The sequence below is a fragment of the Oncorhynchus masou genome, unplaced genomic scaffold (genome assembly GCF_036934945.1).
Source record: "Oncorhynchus masou masou isolate Uvic2021 unplaced genomic scaffold, UVic_Omas_1.1 unplaced_scaffold_1770, whole genome shotgun sequence".
Lineage (NCBI taxonomy): Eukaryota > Metazoa > Chordata > Actinopteri > Salmoniformes > Salmonidae > Oncorhynchus > Oncorhynchus masou.
In genome coordinates, this window is record NW_027007878.1 from 82,501 (window position 1) to 95,111 (window position 12,611).

Genomic DNA, 12,611 nt, shown 5'->3' on the forward strand with positions numbered 1-12,611 from the left:
GTGTGTGTGTGTGTGTGTGTGTGTTAGTCGGCTAGCAGTGTGTGTGTGTGTGTTAGTCGGCTAGCGGTGTGTGTGTTAGTCGGCTAGCGGTGTGTGTGTGTGTTAGTCGGCTAGCGGTGTGTGTGTGTGTTAGTCGGCAACCGGTGTGTGTGTCGGGTTGTGAAAGTGGCAGTGTATAAATACATCATAGTAACACCTGTTTCTCTTGCTACGTGTTGGAAGGGACTACTATTCATTTGTTGCTCAGTAGAGAAAACAGGAAGTGTTACAGTGTGTGAAACTGTGGAAACAGGAAGTGAATGTGAAACGTTTTAATAGTGGTCTTATCATGTAACATTTGAGTAAATCAGATGTTTAAATTCTCAGAGTATTCATCCCTGACCTCTTTTCTGTGTGTGTGTGTTTGATGTGTGGGTGTTTGATGTGTGTGTTTGGTGTGTGGGTGTTTGATGTGTGTGTTTGATGTGTGTTTGGTGTGTGGGTTTGGTGTGTGGGTGTTTGGTATGTATGTGTGGGGGTGTTTGATGTGGGTGTGTGTGTGTGTGTGTGTGTGTGTGTGTTTGGTGTGTGTGTAGCTGGAGCTGATCATACACATGCTGGAGTCTTTGTGGCTGAAGTACAAACTAGGCCCTCTGGTGCTGTGCTTGTAAGTTGCTCCCTGTGTGTGTGTGTTTGTCTATTAGTGTGTGTGTTTGTCTATTAGTGTGTGTCCTATTGTGTGTTTAGTTTGTGTTCGTGTGTGTTTGTGTTAGTGTGTGTGTTTAGTGTGTGTGTTTAGTTTGTGTTAGTGTGTGTTAGTGTGTGTGTTTAGTTTGTGTTAGTGTGTGTGTTTAGTTTGTGTTAGTGTGTGTTTAGTTTGTGTTAGTGTGTGTTTAGTTTGTGTGTTAGTGAGTGTGTGTGTCTCCAGTGTGTATTCAAGTCCTGTTCCATTGATGTTGACTATCCTATCTGCTGTAGAAGGCAACAGGGCAGTCCAGCGGAGTGGACCGTGTTTCACGTGATGTGTCGGATACTGGAGGCTACAAAGACTCTGTGTCTCCCCCTCCCTCCTGGTAAGAAGAACCCCGTTTAATCTTCTCAAAATACCACTGTTTATTCTTGTATTTTACCTGGTTCAACCTCCTCGAAATAACCAAGGCGTTAAACTTATTTTAACCTCCCTGTCCAGTGTCTCAATATAACAGAGCACTTCAACAGAGCTTATAGAGAGCCTGCCTCTACAATATTAAATAAATATTCAAGCAAATGGCATCTGACGTGGTGCTGCTGTGTCTGCAGGGTATCACACTCTACTGTCCGTGTTGGGGGTTCGCTGTCTCCCCAGACACACCTTCCTGCAGTACGTTGACCATGGTGTGCTGCAGCTCACCGAGACCTTCGTCTCACGACTCATGACAGGTTCACGCTGCACTACACACACACACACACGCACTGCACGCACACACACACACATGCACACACACACACACACACGCACGCAATTCACACAAACACACAATACGTGCATATACCCTGTATATACACACAAACACACAATTTATCAGATGGCATGATTCAGCTATTGTGCCATAATGAAATTTCTCAGTAATTACTACAGGAAGGCGTGTCCTCATGAACACTGAGTCAGAGAGCTGGCAATACAGTTCTGTACTTTTCCACAGTAAGCTAGAACCTCTTAGATTCATTATTGTCTTACTTACAGTGTAACTGTGTCTGCCTCCTCCGTGCTTCAATACAGATTAATACTGTAACCGTGTCTGCCTCCTCCATGCTTCAATATAGATTAATGCTGTAACCGTGTCTGCCTCCTCCGTGCTTCAATACAGATTAATACTGTAACCGTGTCTGCCTCCTCCATGCTTCAATACAGATTAATACTGTAACCGTGTCTGCCTCCTACATGCTTCATGCGTCCTGAATGCTGATTGGTTAAAACCGCATTCCAGCCGGTGTCTCTGTCACAAATGACCACCGGTTAAATCTATGACGTTGAAATGGAAGGATGCTAAACTCTTCCTTAGTGACAGTTTTGATGAAGTCAACAACTTTTTCTTCTTCTCTGCTCGTCAGCCCTCGAAGCAACGACGCACATCGCAGGTTGTATTCTTAACTCTGGGTTTTTTCCGTTGCGGCTTTTCTCTGGGTCATTCAATGCAGTGTCGCCCAAATCTGAAAAGATCAAAACAGCTAAATGTTCCACTCATCCATTTTAGTTTTGGCAACAAAGTGTTGATTTAGCTAGTCAACTGGGGGGGGGAGTTGCGTATGTTGCTATGACAACCAGCTCAATTTGTTGTCTGTCTAGTTCGGAACCATTCACTTTATATGAGAAGGTAGAGCAAAGATAATTAATAAAAGGAAGGAGAGACTGACAGCAAGTTTTATACAAATTTCTGCTGTTGAAAACCAAATGACACTCTATAAGAAATGGGAGATAATGTCTAGATGCTTTTTATAGTGGAGTTCAAGTTTATACATTTCCTGGCAGGGTTGATGAGGCAGTCATAAGGAGCTAATGAGGCACGGTTTAGCCTGGCATAGAACATGTGCTCTCTCGTTAGGACACTGTTGTTTCATCATAGTGCTTAATAGTTTTTGCGACTGCACTTGAAGAAACATGAAAAGTTAATTAAATCTCCCGGATTGACGGACCTTCATGTCTTAAAGTAATGACTGTCGTTTCTCTTTGCTTATTTGAGCTGTTCTTGACATACTATGGATTTGTTATTTTACCAAATAGGGCAATCTTCTGTATACCACCCCTACCATGTCACAACACAACTGATTGGCTGGTACTGTAGTAGGAGTGAGGGACTGGAACGAGGGACTGGAGAGAGGGACTGGAGAGAGGGACTGGAACGAAGGACTGGAGTGAGGGACTGGAACGAAGGACTGGAGAGAGGGACTGGAGCGAAGGACTGGAGCGAAGGACTGGAGTGAGGGACTAGAGAGAGGGACTGGAGAGAGGGACTAGAGCGAAGGAGAGGGACTGGAGTGAGGGACTGGAACGAAGGACTGGAGTGAGGGACTAGAGAGAGGGACTGGAGGGACTAGAGCGAAGGAGAGGGACTGGAGTGAGGGACTGGAGTGAGGGACTGGAGTGAGGGACTGGAGTGAGGGACTGGAGTGAGGGACTGGAGTGAGGGACTGGAACGAAGGACTGGAGAGAGGGACTGGAACGAAGGACTGGAACGAAGGACTGGAGTGAGGGACTGGAGTGAGGGACTGGAGTGAGGGACTGGAGCGAGGGACTGAGGGCCTGGAACGAAGGAGCGAGGGACTGGAGAGGGGGACTGGAACGAGGGACTGGAGAGGGGGACTGGAACGAGGGACTGGAGCGAGGGACTGAGGGACTGGAACAAAGGAGTAAGGGACTGGAGAGAGGGACTGGAACGAGGGACTGGAGAGAGGGACTGAGGGACTGGAACGAAGGAGTAAGGGACTGGGGAGAGGGACTGGAGCGAAGGACTGGAGTGAGGGACTAGAGAGAGGGACTGGAGAGAGGGACTAGAGCGAAGGAGAGGGACTGGAGTGAGGGACTGGAACGAAGGACTGGAGTGAGGGACTGGAACGAAGGACTGGAGTGAGGGACTGGAGAGAGGGACTGGAACGAAGAACTGGAGTGAGGGACTGGAACGAAGGACTGGAGTGAGGGACTAGAGTGAGGGACTAGAGTGAGGGACTAGAGTGAGGGACTGAGGGCCTGGAACGAAGGAGTGAGGGACTGGAGAGAGGGACTGGAGAGAGGGACTGGAGTGAGGGACTGAGGGCCTGGAACGAAGGAGAGAGGGACTGGAGAGAGGGACTGGAGAGAGGGACTGGAGCGAGGGACTGAGGGACTGGAACGAAGGAGTAAGGGACTGGAGAGAGGGACTGGAACGAGGGACTGGAGAGAGGGACTGAGGGACTGGAACGAAGGAGTAAGGGACTGGAGAGAGGGACTGGAGTGAGGGACTGTGTTGTGTAGATGTTGCACAGTGTAGTGTTTGCCAAGACAATGATCATGGAATGTAAGAGCTAGAAGCCCAAGTGCCAGTACCACTCCCCCACAGTCCTGCAGGGTTTTATCCCTGTTAGATACAAGCTCAGACTAAACATGCCCTCATCCCTCATCCAGTTTGAAATGCAACAATACTTGCATTCATATCTTCATATCTATAGTTGTTTCTTTACAAAGATATTGAAGTGTTATTGCTATACCCAAACAGTTTGCTTGAGAGAATCTAAATGTCTTGACTTACACTCTTGTAATACAAAGGTCAACCCGTACAAACCCTCCCAGACAGACAGTCAGTACCTAGTAGGAAGAATGGTGCAATGCATACAGCCTTCGATACCCTTTCATGCTTGGACAGGTTTCTCAATACTTGCATTGACATCTCAATCTTTTAAGATATCCCATTACAATACAGTCTTGTGTTAAGATGTTACAATCCCCAAACAGTGGGATGTTAGTGTTCCTGTCACCACACTGACTCTTTTTGTACTTGGTAACAATCAGAAGGCAATACTAGAAAGTGTTTCATGCTTGGCCAGTTTCCGTACAGTTTATATCACAGCTCTTCCTCGGGGGACAAACAAAACAATCTCTGAAGATGAAAGGAAAGTACAAAACATGATTGTTTTCAGTATTTCATCGAGACGGTGATAAGGAAAATGTCAGAATTCTGGGGAATAAGTTCTGCGTAAGAAAGTGGCTAAATGTATTGGTGTTTTGAATAATGTAGTAGTCAGAGATGGTTGATAATGTTTGATATGGACTTTACCTTGGTGTTTTTCACACTCCCAAAAAGTCCTCCAGGGACAATAGAAACAGTATTACTGAAGATGAAAGGTTTGGATGATTTTAAGCTAATTAAACAACGGTCTATTTTTCCTCTTGTGTAGATCTAGACAACAGTGATGCCAACGAGGAGCTGAAGTTCAGCATTGTGAAGAGACTACCAGAGGTAAAGTTACATTTCTCTCAAAGGTGTTAATTGCATCTTGTAGTTGCTGATGTTTGTTACTTCCAGCTGTCGAAGCAGTGGAATGTGATTATTTATTTTTTAGCCAATCAGATGATTCTTGGACTGTTGTTGCAGCCCAGAGGGGAAGTGAAGAAGGAACAACAGAGAAACAGACTCATTCCTTCTGCTCTTCATTCTCATATTTATTGGGGGGATTCCGTCCCGAGTTAAGCGAGCGGAAATGGAATGTAAATTCCCTTTAGATGCACTCCTCTCTCTGCATATTCTGACCTCGGTTTTGTTTGGGGTGGAGAACAGAGTGTGGCGGAGGTGTCCACAGATACTTCGTATTCTGACCTCGGTTTTGTTTGGAGTGGAGGTCAGAGTGTGGCGGAGGTGTCCACAGATCCGTCGTATTCTGACCTTGGTTTAATTCCCTCATAATTCCACCACCTTTTACGCACGATGAAACCATGAATAAGGTCTAATGAACCTACTGGTCTCAAGTGGGACAGTGAAATAGGCTATAAATAGCTGAGCCGTTATTCAGAATTTTAATTGTATGCCCTCATAATTTGCGGGGATGAAATGTGGAGATCCAGGCTACAGGCGTCTGTAGGGCTCAACCTGCCGACTTGATGTATGCACTTTAAAATGTTTGAATTATATGCCTGGGCTTTTCGCCGGTTTATTTGACTATTTGTATCATGTTAAATATTAGTCCACTAATCAGGAGCCACCATCAGTAATACCCACATACATTTATAAGTGTTAGTTTTCTTGAATTTGTACCTTGCATTTAGCATCATTCCATTCTGTTGACCTTTCTTTCCTCTGTCACGTCAGTGTCGTTGTTCCTGAAGGTCGCTAGTATTACTGGATCATGTAGACTAACGTTGTGCGATAATGTAGGACATGTAGCCTATTAGATCATTATGGAACTCAGACCACACGTAGCAGGTTAAACCTGGAGCCTGCCTCACGGTTCACCACAACTGGACCGGTGTGAGAATCAGGGTAGACTCACGGTTCACCACGACTGGACCGGTGTGAGAATCAGGGTAGACTCACGGTTCACCACGACTGGACCGGTGTGAGAATCAGGGTAGACTCACGGTTCACCACAACTGGACCGGTGTGAGAATCAGGGTAGACTCACGGTTCACCACACCTGGACCGGTGTGAGAATCAGGGTAGACTCACGGTTCACCACGACTGGACCGGTGTGAGAATCAGGGTAGACTCACGGTTCACCACGACTGGACCCGTTGTGAGAATCAGGGTAGACTCACGGTTCACCACGACTGGACCCGTTGTGAGAATCAGGGTAGACTCACGGTTCACCACGACTGGACCGTTGTGAGAATCAGGGGAGACTCACGGTTCACCACGACTGGACCGGTGTGAGAATCAGGGTAGACTCACGGTTCACCACGACTGGACCCGTTGTGAGAATCAGGGTAGACTCACGGTTCACCACGACTGGACCGGTGTAGAATCAGGGTAGACTCACGGTTCACCACGACTGGACCCGTTGTGAGAATCAGGGTAGACTCACGGTTCACCACGACTGGACCGGTGTGAGAATCAGGGTAGACTCACGGTTCACCACGACTGGACCCGTTGTGAGAATCAGGGTAGACTCACGGTTCACCACAACTGGACCGGTGTGAGAATCAGGGTAGACTCACGGTTCACCACGACTGGACCGGTGTGAGAATCAGGGTAGACTCACGATTCACCACGACTGGACCGGTGTGAGAATCAGGGTAGACTCACGGTTCACCACGACTGGACCGGTGTGAGAATCAGGGTAGACTCACGGTTCACCACGACTGGACCGGTGAGGGGGAGCAGAGTACAGACTGTTGAGGATGTGGGGGAATGACTGCAGGGGAGGCAGAGTACAGACTGTTGAGGAGGTGGGGGGAATGACTGCAGGGGAACAGAATACAGACTGTTGAGGAGGTGGGGGAATGACTGCAGGGGAACAGAACAGGGGAGTACAGACTGTTGAGGAGGTGGGGGAATGACTGCAGAGTACAGACTGTTGAGGAGGTGGGGGGAATGACTGCAGGGGAGGCAGAGTACAGACTGTTGAGGAGGTGGGGGAATGACTGCAGAGTACAGACTGTTGAGGAGGTGGGGGAATGACTGCAGAGTACAGACTGTTGAGGAGGTGGGGGGAATGACTGCAGGGGAGCAGAGTACAGACTGTTGAGGAGGTGGGGGAATGACTGCAGAGTACAGACTGTTGAGGAGGTGGGGGGAATGACTGCAGGGGAGCAGAGTACAGACTGTTGAGGAGGTGGGGGGGAATGACTGCAGGGGAGCAGAGTACAGACTGTTGAGGAGGTGGGGGAATGACTGCAGGGGAGGCAGAGTACAGACTGTTGAGGAGGTGGGGGGAATGACTGCAGGGGAGGCAGAGTACAGACTGTTGAGGAGGTGGGGGAATGACTGCAGGGGAACAGAGTACAGACTGTTGAGGAGGTGGGGGAATGACTGCAGGGGAGGCAGAGTACAGACTGTTGAGGAGGTGGGGGAATGACTAGAGTACAGACTGTTGAGGAGGTGGGGGAATGACTAGAGTACAGACTGTTGGAGGTGGGGGGAATGACTGCAGGGGAGCAGAGTAAAGACTGTTGAGGAGGTGGGGGGAATGACTGCAGGGGAGCAGAGTAAAGACTGTTGAGGAGGTGGGGGGAATGACTGCAGGGGAGGCCGAGTAAAGACTGTTGAGGAGGTGGGGGGGAATGACTGCAGGGAGCAGCATGATCATTGAGGGGTGTGGGGACCAAGTGAAATCAAATCAATAACAATTATTAATAAAACATGAATTACAATTATAATAATAATATACATATTAACAACTGCAACAGTGATGAATGTCGTTGGGGTGGGGGCAGAGTGAAAGTCAGTTGGGGGGTGGGTGGAAAATGTCCATAGAGGGAGTAGCAGGGGGGGGCAGGTAGCTGACTAGTGGTGGCTATTTAGCAGTCTGATGGTCTCAGGGCAGAAGCTATTGGCCAGTCTGTTCGTTTTTGTCATGATGCTCCTGTACTGCCCGCGTCTAAGTGATGGAAGCGGGTAGAACAGGGCGTGGCTCAGGTGGCTGGGTCCCTGATGATCTTCTTGGCCTTCCTGAGACACCTGGTGGTGTAGGTGTCCTGCGGGGCAGGCAGTGTGCCCCCAATGGTGCGTTCGGCTGCACTTATCACCCTCTGAAGGGTCTTGCTGTCCGCGGCGGTGGAGTTTCCGCAGCAGGCTGTGATGCAGCCCAACGGTATGCTCTCGATGGTGCTCCTATAGAACACTGAGCACCCTCGGGGACAGGCCGAAGTTCAACCCCTATTCTACACTTTTTCCACTTTCCAATATTTCATACATTGAATCAAACCACTATTTTTTTATTCATAAATATATTTTGTGAGTAAAGGCTCTCCAAACCGGTTGGTTTATGACTCATACATACTTTCCTAAGACTAAAATGTGCCTAAATAATCTAACAAATCAGAATATTTTTTAAATCTACCAGTTGAAACAGAGACGAAGATGTATAGATGTCTTTCTTTCATTGATCCCTATTGTCTGAACCCGTTCTCTCCATCTATTCTAGTCTGTCAACAACATTATAATTAAGGGTACACCGTATTTAAAGGGATGTCTTAAGCCGGGTGTGCACTACATTATTTTGGCCCTGATTTAGCTGTCCCAGACAGGTTTTTGAGATCGGAGACACAATCCCCAGAAGAAGCCAGTGAGATGACGTTGTTTCGCAGGATGTGTCTCCAGAAGGAGCGATGACTACTACTAGTATGTGTTTGTACTTGCCTTCAAAGCCAAAGTGCGCCTCCAAGTTGGTTTGAAATCGTTACAGCTCTGAAGCTCACAAGCAATGTTATTCAATTAAAAAATGTTGGCTTGATATTTCAACTCTGTATGGCAAGAGTGAATGTCTGACTGAAAACGTTTGAGGCTGCTTTGAGCCACAGCTCGTTGTAGCTACGTTAAATTTAATCACATCATTTAGTGTGCACCACTAGGTTGGCAAGACAACAAAAAAACAACAGGAAAGATGGTGGTTCAATGTGAGGTTTAGTGATGTTAGGATTTTGAAAGTTGTGTAGTGTACACCCGGCTTTAAGAGAAATGTACGGAAAAACATATTGGCTTTAAGAGAATGGACTGAAAACCATATTGGCTTTAAGAGAAATGGACTGAAAACCATATTGGCTTTAAGAGAAATGGACTGAAAACCAGATTGGCTTTAAGTGAAATGGACTGAAAACCAGATTGGCTTTAAGAGAAATGTACTGAAAACCATATTGGCTTTAAGAGAAATGAACTAAAAACCATATTGGCTTTAAGAGAAATGAACTGAAAATCATATTGAATACCGACGACCGAGAAGCGCGTAGGAAAGGCGTCGTTCCCCAAGTCGGAGTCGGGCCCATAGCGAATAGCGACTCATTTACCAGTCAACACGATAGGTTTTACACAGGTTGAGAAAGTTCTGTTGAAGGCCTGGTGATAGAGGACATGGGGTAACTAGATAACTGTTGTTGTTATTTCCAGTCCATGGAGCAGAGGATCTGTCACCTGTGGGATCACCCCATCAGTTCAGCCTGTATCTCCAGAGACTATGTCAGAGGCCTGCTGGAGAAACACGCCAAAACCAAAGTAACACTGTCTTATTCAGCTTCCACTAATCAACTGTACAATCACCAATTCAATATCACCAAGAGCAGGAAGTAAATACTGCTGGACTTGATTAGTTAGATGGTTTGTCTGTTGTTCCAGGGTTCTATGTTCATGGAGAGAGACGAGCCTGGCTTCAGGCCTGAGTTCCTGCCTCTCACCTTCCTGACCAAAATTCTGTTGGATGTGGAAGACCGAGGTATTTATTCAGAGGATGTTTCTTTTGTCTCCACAAGTGAAACTAGCTTATTAAACAGCCAAGCCAAACTGTGTGTTCTGTGTGTGTTCTGTGTGTGTTCTGTGTGTGTGTACTGTGTGTGTACTGTGTGTGTACTGTGTGTGTACGTGTTCTGTGTGTGTGTACTGTGTGTGTACTGTGTGTGTACTGTGTGTGTACGTGTTCTGTGTGTGTACGTGTTCTCTGTGTGTGTGTTCTGTGTGTGTGTTCTGTGTGTGTGTACTGTGTGTGTACTGTGTGTGTGTACTGTGTGTGTACTGTGTGTGTACTGTGTGTGTACTGTGTGTGTACTGTGTGTGTGTACTGTGTGTGTGTACTGTGTGTGTGTTCTGTGTGTGTGTGTGTCTGATGGTGTGTCTATTCTGTGCTGCAGCTCTGAACCCTTTTGAGGAGCAGGAGAATGTGGATGCCAGGTTTGTGGAGGAGACGGCTCTGAAACAGACTCTGATCCTGATGGGCTTCCAGGACAAGTGAGGGAGGGAGAGACCGAGGTGAAGAAAGAGGGGGAGCTCCAAGTTTTCACTCAACACTCCATATTCCACTAGTACTCAGTGAGCGTGGACTGTGTCAGTGAGCGTGGACTGTGTCAGTGAGCGGGGACTGTGTCAGTGAGCGGGGACTGTGTCAGTGAGCGGGGACTGTGTCAGTGAGCGGGGACTGTGTCAGTGAGCGGGGACTGTGTCAGTGAGCGGGGACTGTGAGCGTGGACTGTGTCAGTGAGCGGGGACTGAGAGCGTGGACTGAGTCAGAGAGCGTGGACTGAGTCAGAGAGCGTGGACTGAGTCAGAGAGCGTGGACTGAGTCAGAGAGCGTGGACTGAGTCAGAGAGCGTGGACTGAGTCAGAGAGCGTGGACTGAGTCAGAGAGCGTGGACTGAGTCAGAGAGCGTGGACTGAGTCAGAGAGCGTGGACTGAGTCAGAGAGCGTGGACTGAGTCAGAGAGCGTGGACTGAGTCAGAGAGCGGGGACTGAGTCAGAGAGCGGGGACTGAGTCAGAGAGCGGGGACTGAGTCAGAGAGCGGGGACTGAGTCAGAGAGCGGGGACTGAGTCAGAGAGCGGGGACTGAGTCAGAGAGCGGGGACTGAGAGCGGGGACTGAGAGCGGGGACTGAGAGCGGGGACTGAGAGCGGGGACTGAGAGCGGGGACTGAGAGCGGGGACTGAGAGCGGGGACTGAGAGCGGGGACTGTGTCAGTGAGCGGGGACTGTGTCAGTGAGCGGGACTGTGTCAGTGAGCGGGGACTGTGTCAGTGAGCGGGGACTGTGTCAGTGAGCGGGGACTGAGTCAGAGAGCGGGGACTGTGTCAGTGAGCGGGGACTGTGTCAGTGAGCGGGGACTGTGTCAGTGAGCGGGGACTGTGTCAGAGAGCGGGGACTGAGTCAGAGAGCGGGGACTGTGTCAGTGAGCGGGGACTGTGTCAGTGAGCGGGGACTGAGTCTGAGAGTGGGGACTGAGAGTGGGGACTGAGAGTGGGGACTGAGAGCGGGGACTGAGAGCGGGGACTGTGTCAGTGAGCGGGGACTGTGTCAGAGAGCGGGGACTGAGTCAGAGAGCGGGGACTGTGTCAGTGAGCGGGGACTGTGTCAGTGAGCGGGGACTGTGTCAGTGAGCGGGGACTGTGTCAGAGAGCGGGGACTGAGTCTGAGAGCGGGGACTGTGTCAGTGAGCGGGGACTGTGTCAGTGAGCGGGGACTGAGTCAGAGAGCGGGGACTGTGTCAGAGAGCGGGGACTGTGTCAGTGAGCGGGGACTGAGAGCGGGGACTGAGAGCGGGGACTGAGTCAGAGAGCGGGGACTGTGTCAGTGAGCGGGGACTGAGAGCGGGGACTGAGAGCGGGGACTGAGTCAGAGAGCGGGGACTGTGTCAGTGAGCGGGGACTGTGTCAGTGAGCGGGGACTGTGTCAGTGAGCGGGGACTGAGTCAGTGAGCGGGGACTGTGTCAGTGAGCGGGGACTGTGTCAGTGAGCGGGGACTGTGTCAGAGAGCGGGGACTGAGTCAGAGAGCGGGGACTGTGTCAGAGAGCGGGGACTGTGTCAGAGAGCGGGGACTGTGTCAGAGAGCGGGGACTGTGTCAGTGAGCGGGGACTGTGTCAGTGAGCGGGGACTGTGTCAGTGAGCGGGGACTGTGTCAGAGAGCGGGGACTGTGTCAGTGAGCGGGGACTGTGTCAGAGAGCGGGGACTGAGTCAGAGAGCGGGGACTGAGTCTGAGAGCGGGGACTGAGTCTGAGAGCGGGGACTGAGTCTGAGAGCGGGGACTGTGTCAGTGAGCGGGGACTGTGTCAGTGAGCGGGGACTGTGTCAGTGAGCGGGGACTGTGTCAGTGAGCGGGGACTGTGTCAGTGAGCGGGGACTGTGTCAGTGAGCGGGGACTGAGAGCGGGGACTGAGCGGGGACTGTCAGTGAGCGGGGACTGTCAGTGAGCGGGGACTGTGTCAGTGAGCGGGGACTGTGTCAGAGAGCGGGGACTGAGTCAGAGAGCGGGGACTGTGTCAGAGAGCGGGGACTGTGTCAGTGAGCGGGGACTGTGTCAGTGAGCGGGGACTGTGTCAGTGAGCGGGGACTGTGTCAGTGAGCGGGGACTGTGTCAGTGAGCGGGGACTGTGTCAGAGAGCGGGGACTGAGTCTGAGAGCGGGGACTGTGTCAGTGAGCGGGGACTGTGTCAGTGAGCGGGGACTGAGTCAGAGAGCGGGGACTGTGTCAGAGAGCGGGGACTGTGTCA

At 50.0% G+C, this 12,611-nt stretch overlaps 1 protein-coding gene across 3 annotated transcripts in view; it reads left to right on the plus strand.

Annotated features, from left to right (window-relative positions):
• The window catches only part of LOC135532219 (gamma-secretase-activating protein-like), a 47,322-nt gene that overhangs the window by 32,893 nt on the left and 1,818 nt on the right, over positions 1-12,611 (plus strand). For 2 of the 3 annotated variants that reach the window (XM_064959813.1, XM_064959814.1), the window contains exons 25-31: positions 576-646; positions 958-1,052; positions 1,279-1,398; positions 4,888-4,949; positions 9,528-9,632; positions 9,753-9,849; positions 10,262-10,379. In XM_064959813.1, the coding sequence (XP_064815885.1) occupies positions 576-646; positions 958-1,052; positions 1,279-1,398; positions 4,888-4,949; positions 9,528-9,632; positions 9,753-9,849; positions 10,262-10,362 (651 nt within the window). In that variant the 3' untranslated portion in view covers positions 10,363-10,379. The remainder of the gene's footprint in view (positions 1-575; positions 647-957; positions 1,053-1,278; positions 1,399-4,887; positions 4,950-9,527; positions 9,633-9,752; positions 9,850-10,261; positions 10,380-12,611) is intronic. The other variant, XM_064959815.1, reaches the window with a different exon arrangement.